Raw genomic sequence first — 15,733 nt, forward strand, 5'->3', positions numbered from 1 at the left:
AATTAGGTGAAGGAAATTAAAAAAATCAAATGTTTCTATGTTTGAGTCACAGCAACTTTGACATAGTAACATCTGCAGTAATATTTACTCCTCTGATGACATCTCACAAGTGTTAGCTGTATTTTGTTACCAACACTGTTTACACACACTAGTGGGAGAGAAATGCTGCATTTATTTTGGTCATTTCATTTTCAAGCAGAAAGTTCAGAAAACGCCTGCCTGAGGATCTAACAGATTCAAGTCAATATTAAAACTCAAGATTTTTCAAGCACCCGTATGAACCCTGGTATGCGTCTGAGTTTAAATGACTTTAGTACCCAGCAGATGATTTCTACATCTTCCTCTCACCTGTCTCTGACGTGCAGGACGATCGGCACTCAGTGCAGTGCAGGAAGTCCTCCCACATCAGGTCCTCTGTCTCAGACTCGTGTCGAGTACTCTCTGAATCCTGAGTCCTCAGACTTGAACATCTGGAGCTGCAGCTGGTACCAGACTTGGGGACATCCTGACAGAAAGGAGAAAATGACTGTCATTTGTTTGAATTTGTCCAGTATGAATGAATGAATGAGCTTCCTGCGAAGGAGTTAATGTGTCCATGCTAACCTCCACAGTGTAGTGTTTCTTATAGTGGTGCGTATTCTTGCGATTTCGGAGTGCACAGTCACTGTTCATTCTTTCCACTCCCCTGCGGAGGGCGCTGTAGGACGCTTCAGGGTCCTCCTCACTGGAAGCCTCATCCGACGCCGGCTCCTTAAAAACAAAGTGACATGAGAGTCAAATCCAGGACAATATTAGGGTTAAAATATTAAAATAATGAACACTGATAGGTTACCTTATTACCGCCGGCCAGCAGCAGTCCATTGTTGCGGGCAGCGTGACCGTGTGCAGGCTGCGTGTGCGGGTTCCAGCACACCTCGTCAGCCCTATTTAACAAATCGCATCGCTGCTCATGGAGCTGGAGCCCCTCCTCGCTACTGCGATTGGTCACGCGGCCGTCCAGCGACACGTAGCCGTTGTCCGTTTCTGTGGATTTATCGATGGAAAGCTTGGACTTCTTGGATCTTTGGTAGGAAGCAAAGGAGAGGAAGAACAGAAAGAAAACCAGATTGGAGGTCGATGGGGGGGAAAGTGCAGAAACAGACATATTTAGATAAGCAGAGAAGTGGCAGGGCTGTGATTATCTTAAACTAGTAAATAATTACAGTTAGAAAATTAGACATGCAATAGCAAACTCACAACAGGATGCATTCAACACAGTAATGTGGAACATTCACACAAGATAAACGCTTGTAATGGCAGCTAAGTCGACATCGAGTAAGAGACCTGCATTTTAAAATACAGTGTTTTATCTGTAGTAAATTAGAGTACAATTGGTGATACTGCTTTCTGATACTCATTACAAGAACTATTTTTGGAATAAAAGAGCCTTAATTAGATAGAAGAAAGTGTTTTGGAGCTAAAGTGAGTGTGGCAGATAATCAGATAATGGATTTCCCAAATAAAGAGCTACTTGGATCTCAAAAAGGTTCCACACTGTTGCGGTCTGCTGAAAGCTTGTTCAAGTAGAAGCATGGAGGTTAGGGCTTTACTCACTGCAGACATGCACGCCTCTTGCCCCAATGCTTCTTTTAAGCATAGCTTTATCAGCAAATTACTGGCATAAAATTTAGCTGCAAAATCCACCTGCACCTCATTAATGAGGGAAAGATTTGGCACTACAGGAAGCAGAATTTACACAGGCGTTAAACTGCAGAACTGACTTTACATTTCAGCATCAAGCTTGCCTGTTTAGTTGACCAATGAGGGGGACGGTGTTCTCCATCCCTTCATAAATAAACGTTAGGTTATGATGTTGCAGCTAAAGAAGCCCAGGTTAGGCTCTGAGGCAAGGCTGGGTTTTTGTTTTCAAAAGACCCAACGTTTTGCAAATTAATGGATTCAAACTGTAGCCCAGCCCTGCCTATGTTCATCATCTCATTGTAGGAAGATGGAAAATGAAAATACACACCCAGCTTTACAGATATCATGCCAGAAATCTTGGAAGAAAGCGCCCAGGCTGTATGTGGTGCTGGCTGAGTGGGAGTGTGGCGCCCCCTCCTGTGTGTTATCGGTAGTGCTAGACCCGTCGCCTTCCCTATGCACCTCCATCTGAGATGCCTTCCTCAACTTCCTTCGGTTTGGAAAAAAGTGGAGAGACACTTAGAGCGGACCTGGAGACTCCTGACACCACAGCCGTGTGTCCACCGGGAGTCTGGCTGCACCTTCATCGTAACACTGATGATACGGTTCGACTAACACAGGAAGCTAAACTCAAAAAAGGTGCTGTGACTCAGCCGGCACCCGCTGGACACACAGGCTGAAACAGATCAAAGGCAAATTCTCCCAAAATCATCATCTAGGCTGTTACTCTGCAAAAGTAGATTCATGAAATATTACAAGCTAAAATTTGAATATCATAGCATCAAAACAAAAAGATGATAAAATCTTAAATTTTTTTTAAAAATAAAAAGGATTAGGATGCTTCCAGTTTTACTGGTGTTCTTTGGGTTGTGAATGTGATAAACTGAAATTCTGTGTTTACTTTTGCAGGACATTAACATAAAAAATGATTATCAAGAACTTGATTATCATTATTTTAATATAGGACACACAGGAGAGGTGCAGGACAGAGCTTCTTCTCAAAATTTAAAAGCAAAGAATTCATTATGATGATCACTGGGTTAAAAAAAAAAGTTAATTTAAATATTTTGCTGCTGTCAATTGATATGACGACATGTCTCCAAAGGTAGGATAAGGAAAAGAGAGAGAGGTCACACAAACAAACTCCTCTTTGATCAAATGTGATTGTACTCCTTGTGATTTTCAGACTTAACCTTAAGGTGACAGAGAACAAAGACTGATTCAGTATTGAGGCACACTATTTTTGTATCCCCAGAAAACCTTTCCAAAACAGTGGCATGGTCCAATTTTCTTCCCAGGAGTTTGAAAATTGTCTTTACGTTACTGTGAGCCAGAAAAGCAGCCACACACCAAAAAGCCTTGAACCCCAAAAAAACCAAAAAAAACCAAAACCAAAGGGAAACTCACAGACTGCAAATCTAAACACTACAAAACACAGCAGCAATAAGCAAACTACTCTACTTTCTCACACGCACACACACAGAGCTCATTTCATCTTTAAGAAGTGACAGCACATTCATCCAGGGTGTGTTTTAGTACAGATTTGAGTGTTTTACGCTTTACATTAACTGAGGTCAGATACACCCGAGCAACAAAAGAGGTTTTCATTCATTTTTCTTTCCATCACTCTTTTGGCATCTCGTGGTTTGTATATCAACTAAATACTGCCTTTGTTATTTCACATCATCCTCTTTATCTCTTCCTGACTCTCTCTTTTGTCCCTGAAGGGCTTTATCTCATGTGATGCCTTCACCTCCTCCCCATCTAGTCTTCCTAAAAGCTTTCACTCAGCAACACTTCTCAGCCTTTCTCCCTTACCTGCGTCTCTTCCCCCCACTGCTGGAGGCAGGTTTCGGGGTCCTGGTGGAGACAATCTGACAGTGGACGGTGCCCAGCAGCAACATGAGCAAGATGGCTTCAAACACCTCGGTGGCCGGTATCCCATGAGGCTGCGGGATGGTCACATACAGGAATGCTGCAGCGACTGTGAGAAATATGAACAAACAGGATTCATTAGAGCAGAAACAGACATTAAATTAAAGTAATAGTAGCTGCTTGAAGACAAAACTGCAGGTCTACACATTACATACAGCTTGTTTTAATCTACAAGTTTAACAAATGAGTAGAAAAACAGTCTGAATGTGACTCAAGTGAGCAAAAGCTCCTCTAATGTTAATGTTTTGCAACAGAAAAACACACCAACTCAAATATGCAAAAAGAACTGATGAGTTTTAATATCTTCCCCTAGATTGGCCAACTGCTCTCCATCCCATCCCTCCATGTTACTATTTTATTTGTTGCTTCTCTGCTTGTGTCTTTCTTTTTTTTCCCAGTGTATGCGCAACAATTTAAAAAAAAAAAAAAAAAAAATCACTTGACACTTCAAGTTATTTTCATTGTAGTGTCAGCAAGAAGGCGTGTGGTGTTTTATGTGGTGTGTAGACGGGGTCGGCAGGAAGGGAGGAGGGAGAGATGAAAAACAACAGTGTTTTCTTCAGGGTAGAAAAGGTCAACGTGATGTAGGTGGTGGAAAATACCGTTCAGTGCTCGTGAAAGTGTTTGTGCAGAGAGAGCGAGTGAGCGTGTGCATCTGTGGGTGCAACCTGGAGGTGCTTCTTATAGAAGTCTGTGCATTTTAGGAAAAACATTATTTTACAAGCGCTTTGGCAGCTGTTCAAGCAGTTTGTGAACCTCGTTTTAAACTGAAGACTAAAGAAGAGGAATAAATTACCCTTATAGTCAGCTCCATGTTTTTATTCTTGGAGTCTGCTGGAGTACCTTTGCATGATTCACAATTCAGAACATTTGTGTCTTATAAGAGGCCTTGGTTTATCCTCCAAAACAGACTGTTGTAGCTCCTACCACTTTAAAACCACTTTCTTCTGATTGGCAGCCCTCACAGGTTTTCAATAACAGAGAGCTGGGGCTTCTCTGTTCATGGCAAGAAATGTGTGTGCCTATTCTCCTGAACCATAGGTGTCACCACTCAGACAAAACTAGAGGCAAAGACTTTGAAAACATGAGACTTGTGGAGAAACGCTCTGCAAACTATCGCAACTTCTCCCTCTCGATATCTGCATATCTCTGAGCCTCTGTCCCAGAATCTCTTTCAAATGGCAGTAAAAACCAATACAATCATACACGCGTGGCTTCAGCCCAGCTGCGACATCAATGTTGCAACACCGATCAGGAGCCGCAGAACCGACCAAAGCGGAACAATCTGCTGGACCAAAGTAATCATGAGGTTTTTGTGCAGCACCCTCTTTGTGACTGACAGCTGGCAACCACTTGCAAACCAATTGGAGAATACATATTTTCTCTAGTAACAGCAGATTGCCAGGGAGTCGTCTAAGTCTGTGCGACTGATACATAAGATGACCATATAAGGGGACATCATCTCTGATGTTGTGCATATCCAAGAATAAAAAATAAATAAATAAATAAAAAAAATCAGGATTATTGTACATACACTAACCCCATTCTTTGACAGTTTGGTCATGTTTAATATAATCAAATCTAAATGTAAAGAGCAAATATATGACAGGAGATAAAGAAAAAGCAATAGGTCACTCACTCAACAAATAATCAGGATTTATTTATTTGCACACCCACTGCAGATGTTGAGCGTGTTCACCCTGACATCTTACTAAACAAACAACTCGTCCCACAGTTTACTTAGGAGTTGCATTTCCACTCCACTGAGAGCACCAAGATTGTGGGTTGTGAGAAAAGAAAAGAAAAAAGAAACACACTGTCACACCAACCTTGCAGCAGATAGAGTGCCAGCAGTAAGAGGAAAATGGCCCTGGAGGTGACCTGGATCCACCATCTGTAAAAAAACGGAAAGAAGACGACTCGAACGATGCCCTTCCGGGTCAGTGACGTCCATGGACTCTCAGGTTTGGCCTTGGCAAACGCAGACCCTGACGATAAGAAAACAGAAACAAACACAAACACACACACAAACACACACACACACAAAGTTTAATGAGAGCTAATTAAAGCAAATGACTCTGCTGTGAGCAGAAAAGCACATCAGTTAATACATCCAGGAGTCACATTAGAGCTCAGCTAATCTTTTAATCTTTGCTTCTTCCTTTTTAGGCTCCCTCTCCCTCCTCATCTATCTTTTTTATCTCACCAGATTCCTCCCCCCCCGACTCCGTTTATCTTTTCCCTGCCTGCGTTTCTGCCTTGATTATGTCCCTAACCAAGGGGGATTAAACTGACTCTTCTGATGAATAATTGAAAATGTGATGAATATGAGACGGATAGATCGAGGCAGAAAGAAAGAGCGGGCATTAACAGCGACGGGAGGTTGGCATGGCCATGCTGCCCGCCTCATGTTCACATGTGTGTCTTTTATGCACATGTGGAAATGTTGCAGTGGGTCTATCGGATGTTCCTTAAGCAGAAAGCCCCCGTTTTTTACCCCCTCACCTCTAACCAAGTCCACATCGATGAGATCTGGTTTAACGTGTCCCGTCTTCTTTGGCTTGTTCCTCAAGCCCTGCAGGGGGAGACAGACGCGGAGTGAGCGCCACACAAAGACTCAAAGAGACATCGTTAATATGCAAATACTCACACAGGGATACACGCTGCTCGTGCACTCTATGCCTTCGTAAACACACGTGTGGTCAGTGTCTGATGAGGCACGCCGTGCACTCACACAGCTACGGCTACTACTCTAAGAGTTTATGCATCTACACACATCAAGCAGATTTACATTTACAAGAATCCATTCATTTGTGGAAAACTGCATCTACACTTTAATGTTTATTTTGATTCTTGTGCTGTGGTGAAGTTTTTTTTGATGAATATACCCTCTCAGACCCTGAAGCCAGCCCTGTCATTACAAACTGTGTAATAGCTCTTACTCATTTTGACTGCTGTAGTTAAATATGGTGCTTTGTTCAGTTTATGACCCTGGGAATAACGCTCCCCTGTGGCATGCCAACTTCCTGTGCCAGCCTGTCACATCCTCCTATGATGCATACGCTCCATTTGTGTGTGTGTGTGTGTGTCTGTTTTTGTGTGTTATCTGTTAGCTCAGATAACAAACTGTACCCAAACATTATGAGCGACTATAAATTATAAAATTCACATGAATCTCTTGTGTGACCTTTCTGTCACAGAGGCAGCAAATTAACACAGCTCAAAGCTCCCTGTGTGCATGTGTGTGTGTGAAAGATAGAGATTAAGTACAATGCCTGAATTAGTGTGTAAGCAGCCTGACAATAGTTTGGATTAAATTATTATGATCTATAAACACAGCCGAGGTTACAGAGCTGTGTAAACATGTGCACCTCTGTGTGCACGGCCTTTTTCTTGGCTCACCGTTGGGCTCCTTACTGCAGCAGTTCTGACTAATTTCATGGAAAGCCACTCATCTCACAGGACCAATAATTGCATTTCTGTCATGGTCTTTAGGAAAGTTGAGGCTTGTAGTTTTTCAAACTTAGATGGACTGATTCTTATATAGCGCTTTTCTACTCTCCCGGAGTACTCAAAGCGCTCTATACAACATGCCACATTCACCCAGTCACACCCATTCTCACAAGCACTTTATCTGTACTTAGTGCTTTTTCTAACTACATTCACACACATTCATACTCCGATGGATGCATCAGAGAGCAACTTGGGGTTAGTATCTTGCCCAAGGATACTTGGCATGCAGACTGGAGGAGCCTGGGATCGAACCTCCAACCTTCCGATCAGTAGGTGACCTGCTCTACCTCCTGAGCTACAGCCACCCCAATAAACTTAGAACAGGGGGGGAGGGGAAAAAAAAAATAAAAAAAAAAATGGATGGATGGACTTAGGACTCCACAAGTTTATGAAATATCCTCAGGCCTGTCTGAGGTGGCACTGAGGCTCCGATTTCCTGGGAAGAACCAGCCTGTTCACAGAAAAGGTGTGTGGAAACATGTTTGGAGACTCTTGAATACTCTTGCACGTTTCCACTTAACTCTAGTGAGTCTCTAGATTACTGTATCCTTTTACATCTTTCGTGGCAAGCACTCGTCTGTTTGGTTTTTCAGGGCTAGAATGTGCACATCGCAAAATCTCTGGAAACATTTTAGGAAGACTGCCACAGAAGCTCTGATTACTCTACATCATAATTACTGCTGAAACATAAAACCTATTTTTAGTCAGTCACCAGATTCCTGCATCTTTTTCCACTTTTGTGGAGTCTCAGTTTTCTGGCAGCTCCTTTCCAAACGTAGCCATAATCCAGACATGCTACTAGAAAAAGCCCATAAGTTTAAAAATAAGGGAGGTATAGTGTTCATTGGTCTTTATATAACTATGTTCATGCAGTTCGCATGAACATAGTTCACAGGTCATCACAGGTAATCACTTTTCTTTCATACTGAATGTATTCCTCGTCTATACTTGCAGCTGGATCTAAGTTTGGGCTTTCTGAGAGTACAATATTTAGTCTTGTATCACCTGAAACCTGGTTTTCTATCAACACTAGTACTGTCCTTAAGTCCATTAAAATTCTGCACATTTCAATGTGAGACATATCCAAGAGTACTGTGAAATACCACATAAAGCGGTGCACCCGAATCAGCTCATGCTAATATTTACATAGCAGCCAATCAAGTTCTGTTATCAGCGAATGGTCTGATATGGAGGCTCGGTGAAGGCTCTTATCTTTAAATAGCACTATTTACATATTTACAAGCTAATATAGTGTGTGTGCGCGCGCATGTGTGTGAGAGAGTAAAGTAGATGCAGGTAGAGTCTTTCCTGCAGCAGAAGTCCTTCACGAGCATCTCGCCTGGCCTGAGCTCACTTATCTCCATGCTGTGAAAAGCCTTTTATCTTCACAAGCTAAACATTGCTTCTGTGACTGACTGTAAAATATGTACAAAACAAAAGTTTATTTAAATCTAACATTTACAAACACTCTTTGCATTCAGTAATCACCACTTCTCTCACTGCTTTTCATCTGTTCTTTTGTTGCTGATGCTTGGCTGCATTTTAAGTTGTTTTTAGCCCTCAAACAGTAGTAACAGTAGTTTCCCGATTGCACAGCAGGGGGCAGCTTGGGTTCTTCTCCAGACATTTCTACTATTAACAAACTCACGATGGGTTTGGTTAAGTTTAATAACCAACCCCAACTGAGAAGTAAAGTCTTTCTAATTCTAATTTTAATTTGTTAATAAGAGTTTACATTGTTTTAAAAAAAAAAAAAACAATTTCAGCTCCTGTATCTGATGTTTTATTATGTATGAACAGACTGTGCTCATGAGTGACAAATGGCATTTATTTGTTTGTGTTGTAACAATAAGGCTTAACATCAATTAAATAAAATGGCATTGGTCTTTAAATCATTAAGTAATCCAAAAATACACTTTCTTTCCAGTTTGTAAATAAACTGCAGTTATGATCAGGGTTGTGATAGGAATAAAAGAGCAGTTCTCCTCTCTAGTGAGATAAGCTGTCGTCTTCTGCTAAAAATAGAATGAAGAGACTCGTCATAGTTTCTCTAGATTTATGATGCCGATTGGTTGAGTTTAAATTATGCCATTTATTGGCTCATAAACACTTAACAGGAGGTAGAGCATCTTGTGTCAGTACCACACTAAGATGCACTCTGTACTTCCTGCTGCAGCTGCAGACTCTGGGAAACCATTGCTTAACAGACATAGACCAAGGTCAGTGGTGTGCATGTGCATGCGTGCGTGCGTGCGTGCGTGCTGAGCTGATTAAAAAGTCTGTTTCTCTAAGATGTACTATATGAGGGATGGAGGGTGATAGAAGCAGAGATCTGTCAGATAGCAAAACTCTCATCTGAGACAGATTCAATGCATATGAAATTTTAATAACTCCTTCAATAAAAAATAAAACTACAGGAAGTTTAAATGCAAGAAAACTTTTCCGATTTAAAAAAGGTCAAGAGATCAGAGGTTGAACTTCCTATGTTGGTATAGTAATTTCTGCACTAAGGTGTCATCATTTGGTTGTTACAGTAACTGAGGTCACATGTGCAGATTGCTACTGTGAACTAGATGTTGAGGATGCACATTGTTAGGTCTGTGATGAGAGAAACACACCACACTGACTGGTCACAGGAATGCAGCTGTGACCCTGAAAACTACATGATAAACCAATAACCAATAAGAGTCTATTTTGTCTACAGCGTACAATGAGCAGACATGCACTGTGGGAAAACAGGAGGAACATCCTCCCTGCTGTGTACTCACCAGAGAAATAAACTGGAGAGGAAGAGAAAAAGATGATAGGAGGAGGATGGAGGTGAAGTGAGGACAAATGGGCAGATGACACACAGCCAGGAGGACAGAAAGGAAAGAGTGAAAAGAAAACATAGGAAAAGTGACGGCAGAATAAAAACTGAATAAAACTGAAGCGATAATGCAAAAGGAACCACAAGACATGAAGGATGAATAAGCAGAGACCAGAAGGAGAAACAAACAGGAAAATGAAAATGGCAAAAAGCAAAAAACCAAACCAAAACATGAAAGTGTGGAGGAAACAGACCTTTATTTCTCTCTGCTCCACTGATTTCTCCCATATCTGTTGGTCATAGGCGCCAATCTGGAAAAATGAAAACAAACTAGGTATTAATTATGAAATCCAGTGAAGAAACCAGCAGTAAACACAAACCTAGTACAAGCTTTAATCTTACAAGATGCTCTGCAGACTTTACAGAAAAAAGTAGTAATGATTGAAAACCACAACAGGTTTCTTTTACACACAACAAAGTTTCTGTTCTGATAAAGACTGCAGAGCAAATAAAGGTTAGTGGTCAGACCATCTTCCTCTGAACAATCAAACTTATGAATAAAGCTTGATCTACTTTCATTCTCTGCATGAAATCCGCCCTTCATCTGCTAGCTGCATCATCCCCATTACCTACAGCCTCATTATATCCCATAACAACAGGAAGCCTGCAGAGACACACGATTATGGTTAGAGCTTTGTTTTGTTTTGTGTGGGAGTTCAAGATTTCAGGCTCTTGCTTCACAACTGGAACTGTCACGGTCTCATAAAACTAGCTGGAATTTATTGAAAATACAACAGATATGGATGGATCTGAAAGTGAGCCATTAAAACACAGTAAATCAGTCCCATAAGGAGAAATCCACTCCAGAAAGACGGGATTGTAAAGATGTCTGAACCTGCTGAACCTGATGTTTTCTCCTCTAATTCTTTAAGAACTTTTGGTTTCAGCTGGTTGGATTCTAGTTATACTCCGATAAAAAAGCAAGGTTGCCGAGCACCTTTGTCATTTTGTGGTTAAATCTCCATCTTTCACAAATAGTAACTATGTCACTCAATTGTTAATGTGAATTTCTGTTTAATATGGATTTCTGGGCATGTAGAGAAGAATAGATTTGCCATTTAAAGCAATGTATCACAGATAATATTTGCAGTATAACAAACGTTTCCTTGGTATCTGAATGCACTGAAGTCACGTTCAAGACACCAAGTGACTGATGGTCACAGAACTAGTCTCCATCTTTATAGCAACCACTTCGGTTTTCTTGGTGTTGCTGTAGCATAGAGTCCCAAACAGAGGAGCAGTTCAGCCATTATGTTGGAGGATGAATTATTGCAATCTGAGCCATCTACTTTAAGTGCTGCTGTGCCCCGACTCTCAGTCTGCAGACTTTTTGGATGTTTTAATAACAGACAGAACTACAGCAAGTTAACAGGGATGTAAACACTTAATGCACTGAAACGTACAGATCACATAAAACCAGCAACAAGAACACATTACACCTACAGTACGTCCTGTCTGTTCTTTTCCTTGATTACCTCTTAACTGGAGTACAGCTAACAAAAACCTCTGATAGGATAATATGCACCAGCAGCTAGTATTTACCAATATTAAACACAGGAGGAAGTGCAGGGGCGAAAATCAATAGACCTGCAGAGTGTTGGTGCGTGTCGAGGACTAATCGTGTTTATCAGGGTGTGCGTGAGGTCAGAGGAGTGGATAAGCCATTATATGCTATTATGTGCCAAGCAATGTGGTCTGTGTGAGACAAGCACAGCAGAGACCAGAAAGAAAATATATCAGACAATGATAGAGAGTGCTGTTACTGTAAGAACAAGATATATTTGTATCTGATCTGGGAACACAGATCAAAACAAACGCACTCCAACGTCAGACTGCACCAATTTCACACCGACAGGGTTGCTGGTTTCTTATGTCACCTGCTTTTAGATTTCACAATTAGAAGATACAATTCTACTAGAGCTGCACTATTAAGCAGCTTCTTTAAAAAAAAAAACAAACAAAAAAAAAAACAACATCTCCTGCTAGAGGTGTCAGCAGATCAGGTTCTTCTTGCGAGCTTATATGCCTCCATGGCATCGAGTCTGGGTCACCCCATGAGCACGCCAGTGGAAACTATGCATATTTAATGCAGTTTCATTAATGATGGATGGAGAGAGAGAGAAAGAGGTCAAAGACAACGAAGGAAGAACACCAAGAGAGACTGAAACAGAGAGGAATCAATTTTAGGAACTCAAGAAGAGAAAGTGTGTGCCATGTAGTTACAAAAAAAACAAAAACAAACCGTCTTATTACTAATATCACTTTACAAGTCCTCTAAAGTTATTTTTATGAACAAAACAACGATCACATTAGTGAAATGATTTGTTCTTTTATGTGGTGCAGACAGCACCTCAGTCTGGTGACATTGCCATGTCAACGATCACATATAGCAGTAAAAGATGTGGGTCAGGCAAGGTGTCACATCGTGGCCGTCCCACATAACAGGCACACTTTGACACCAGCTTCAGCACGTGCCTGTTGTGACACCGCCCTCCCGCAGGTCACACTATCGTACAACTATTGAGTACACATCAATCCCAAATTCTAATCAATTGGTTTTGTCTGGAGGTAGCTGGGTACTGTGAGGTTAATCATGCGGTTTCATGGACAGTTTTCAAATTATATTGTCCGGAACTAGCAGTCAGATTGTGATGCACTTGTTTCCGCTTTATGAAGAAGCAACACTTGATAATATTCTCTCTGTGTTTTACAGTGATACCAATCTTTAGAACCAGGGTGCTGCTCTGATCGCGTCTATTCCAGAGGTTCCAGATGGGTTTAATGCTGTAAAGACTTGTTCAAGTACAAACAAACTAATTCTTCTATCAAGAAGTCTGCTGTTTTGATTATTTCAATATAAAATTTGTCAGTAAAAGGTCATTTATTCGCTTTTCCAACCTTTGCTAATGAATTACCTTATATAATGAATAAATCCTAATTACAAATGACAAATGTTTATTGATAATAAAGCAACAAGCCGGGCCAGACAACGCAGTCTCTGAAAAGGCCTCATTGAGGAGCAGTGGTTGTGAGCGTATTTTGAACAAAGTTTGTTGTTAATTTCTGATGTTTTCTTCGTCTTTACAACATCAGAGAGCTCATAACAGGTAGAAACAGCTAAGTGTGGAGGGAGGATGACAGTACACGACCGTACAGTGTTTTTATTTACCGGAGTAGCTCGGAATGGGAACTAAACAAATTTGGCATGCTGAAGCTGGAATCAAAGGAATTGTCTGCCTAGGTTCCAAAATATCAGTTTATTGATATTTATAATGACCTGGCCTTCTGTTATTGTGCTAAAAGTAGACCATAGCAAAGCAAGTTCAGTATTTCTAGTTTTATGGGCTAGAGATACTGAACTTGAGCTGACAAGACACCAGGACTAACTGTAAACATACATTTTACAATTCAATCTCAAGCAAGTTTAATGCATTACAAATAAGCATGGACAATAATAATAGAAAAACTTGAGAAATCTTTGGCTATGCAGCTATAATTACGTATTAACATACAAGCATGCAGATATGAGAAGGAAAAAGTCACGTCTTTAATTGCGTGTTTTAAAGGGTTTGGCTGCACGCGAGCAAAACATAAAAGAATGACTTTATTTGCTGAATTACAAACAATTCAGCTTTTTATAATTAAACTGCATTCATGAACAATAGCTGGCAGGCAAAAGGAAATCTTGACCTTGGCATTTTCTTGTTAAGCTGAAAGTCCAGGAAAACTGGCAGCTACCCACCGAGGCCAAATCGGTAAACATGGTGACAGATTAACAGACTGTACAGTGAGTGTGCAAAATCTACCTGCTGCTGAAGATCATGCAATTAAAGCACCTCCAACAGCACTAAATTATAAACAGAGATAAAGGCAGACTTAAGGCCACCTTAATTTTTTCCTTCCCTGTCTCATTATAAATCTAACTAACTATAGGAAGGGAAAAAAACAATTTTTTCAACGGGTGCAACTTGAGACCTCCGTCTAATTTTAAACTCCTATTTAAACATTTATGACTTGGCAGACTCTTTGTCCGAGGCGACGTACAAATAAGGAAAGAATCCACGCTGGAGTTGACTGAGAAGCCTTTTAAGCAGGTGAATAAACACTCATCTCAGTGTTCAGCTTCATAAGCATATAACGAAGAACTTATACTTGAAGCTAGAATTGAGTATTACCTTTTACCAGTGCTTTAAAACATTATAGATGCTTTTCAAAAATAAATCCTTCATGTGTTATATAGTAAAAGGGTTGTGACTTATCGACTAGGGACAGATGAGGATCTCGAGTAAGGTAAAACCAGCTGAGTTCTGGACGTCTGACTGACTGCATGACATTTAGATTGACAGCTAATTTTCCACTCCACTCGGCCCATTAAAACACACACACACACACACACACGAGGATGTTTGGAGCACATGTGGAGGACAGTCAGAGGACAAACATGACCAGACTACTAAGTAGGAAGATAAAAGTGGAAGGGGGATAGATAAGAGTGAAAGTTGGTATGGAAAGTGGAGGCACACGCACACGCGCTCATCTGTTGTTACATCATAGAGTCGCGAGGTAACTGTGATTTGACAGAGAGGCATTTACAGCACTGTAAATCCTCTTATCACCACACTCACACCGTTACATCACTATCTATTTACCTCATCAACCACTCATGATCAGCCAGCTGGTTTTGACCATTTTGCAAAAAACTGCTTTAACAAATCTCAAATACTTAAATTCCCAGTTTGGACCAGCGAAGAACAAAAAAACAAAAGAAAAAAAAAATCAAGGTTCAGCAATTTGACAAGCAAATCAAGAGCTGAGAGCGAAGAGGCCGAGTCTGCCGCTGCAGCAATGCTGGAGTCGTCATGACAACAGAGCGGGACGATGCACCGAGGGGAGTCGGAGGAGGAGAGCGGAGTTACATAACTGCCTCTGCAATTGAGGGGGTATCAGAGACAAAGACAGATGCTGACTTTCAAAGGAATGTTGTGGACGTGAAGTTTAACATATTAACAGAAATGTCAGCCGCGAATGATTTACACTCTTCAGTGTGCGATGTCGTCATTCATCTGTTGTCTGTTTGGGGTTTAGTCGGCTTAAAAATAAGGAATACTCAAATGTCAATCCTGGTCACAGACTTTACTGCATTGACTTTAAATCTGCTGTAATCAATATTTCTGCATTAACCATGCCTTCGAGGACTATCTCACATGATTTATCCCCTCATACCTATGAATCCTATAAAGGCCTTAATTACTGTTCAACTGTAAACTTCAACTCTAGCGTCCAGAAACCACAACATTTCCCTTGGGAATTAGTGTACACCAAAAACAGAACAACAAAAGAGCAAACACGATTCCACATAAATGGTAATGTTACTCCGTTTGTTGTGGGTTGCATGTGTAAACTGTTAACACGTTTGTCATATAAACTTTACAGGGGGACAACCTGTCAGTGGACATTATGTAACAATCCTGAACAGTGCAGCTTCAAACGAAATGGGCCGCTGAGGCTTAAGAGGGTTGGGTGAGTCCGCTACTAATGACAGGGCCGGGATTTCAATTCCCAACTCAACTGCAGGTTTTGCAGAAGCCAGATAAACAGTACTGTGCAAAAAACTTGAGCCTACCGTGTTTTCTTCATATTTTACCAGGAAAATGCAAAATAGGTGCAGTGATTTATTGAATGGCAATGCAAAAACAGAGTTTGCACTATTCTAACGAGTTTAATTCAAGTGGTTTA

The 15,733-nt window shown here is 40.9% G+C and overlaps 1 protein-coding gene and 1 long non-coding RNA gene across 5 annotated transcripts in view; both read right to left on the minus strand.

Annotated features, from left to right (window-relative positions):
- LOC146499583 (protein PHTF2) overlaps window positions 1-15,733 on the minus strand; it is a 51,534-nt gene that overhangs the window by 8,826 nt on the left and 26,975 nt on the right. For 2 of the 4 annotated variants that reach the window (XM_085136945.1, XM_085136946.1), the window contains 9 exons: window positions 10,192-10,248; window positions 9,897-9,908; window positions 6,121-6,190; window positions 5,445-5,603; window positions 3,499-3,664; window positions 2,009-2,170; window positions 833-1,061; window positions 604-750; window positions 349-505 (listed from right to left, as the gene is read on the minus strand). In XM_085136945.1, the coding sequence (XP_084993071.1) occupies window positions 349-505; window positions 604-750; window positions 833-1,061; window positions 2,009-2,170; window positions 3,499-3,664; window positions 5,445-5,603; window positions 6,121-6,190; window positions 9,897-9,908; window positions 10,192-10,248 (1,159 nt within the window). The remainder of the gene's footprint in view (window positions 1-348; window positions 506-603; window positions 751-832; window positions 1,062-2,008; window positions 2,171-3,498; window positions 3,665-5,444; window positions 5,604-6,120; window positions 6,191-9,896; window positions 9,909-10,191; window positions 10,249-15,733) is intronic. The other 2 variants (XM_085136948.1, XM_085136947.1) reach the window with 2 other exon arrangements.
- On the minus strand, window positions 6,280-9,890 carry LOC146499584 (uncharacterized). Its single transcript, XR_014870058.1, has 2 exons — window positions 7,499-9,890; window positions 6,280-7,137 (listed from the first exon to the last, which is right to left on the minus strand). It is a non-coding gene; the product is annotated as an uncharacterized LOC146499584 (long non-coding RNA).

This window comes from Neolamprologus multifasciatus, chromosome 17 (assembly GCF_963576455.1).
Source record: "Neolamprologus multifasciatus chromosome 17, fNeoMul1.2, whole genome shotgun sequence".
Lineage (NCBI taxonomy): Eukaryota > Metazoa > Chordata > Actinopteri > Cichliformes > Cichlidae > Neolamprologus > Neolamprologus multifasciatus.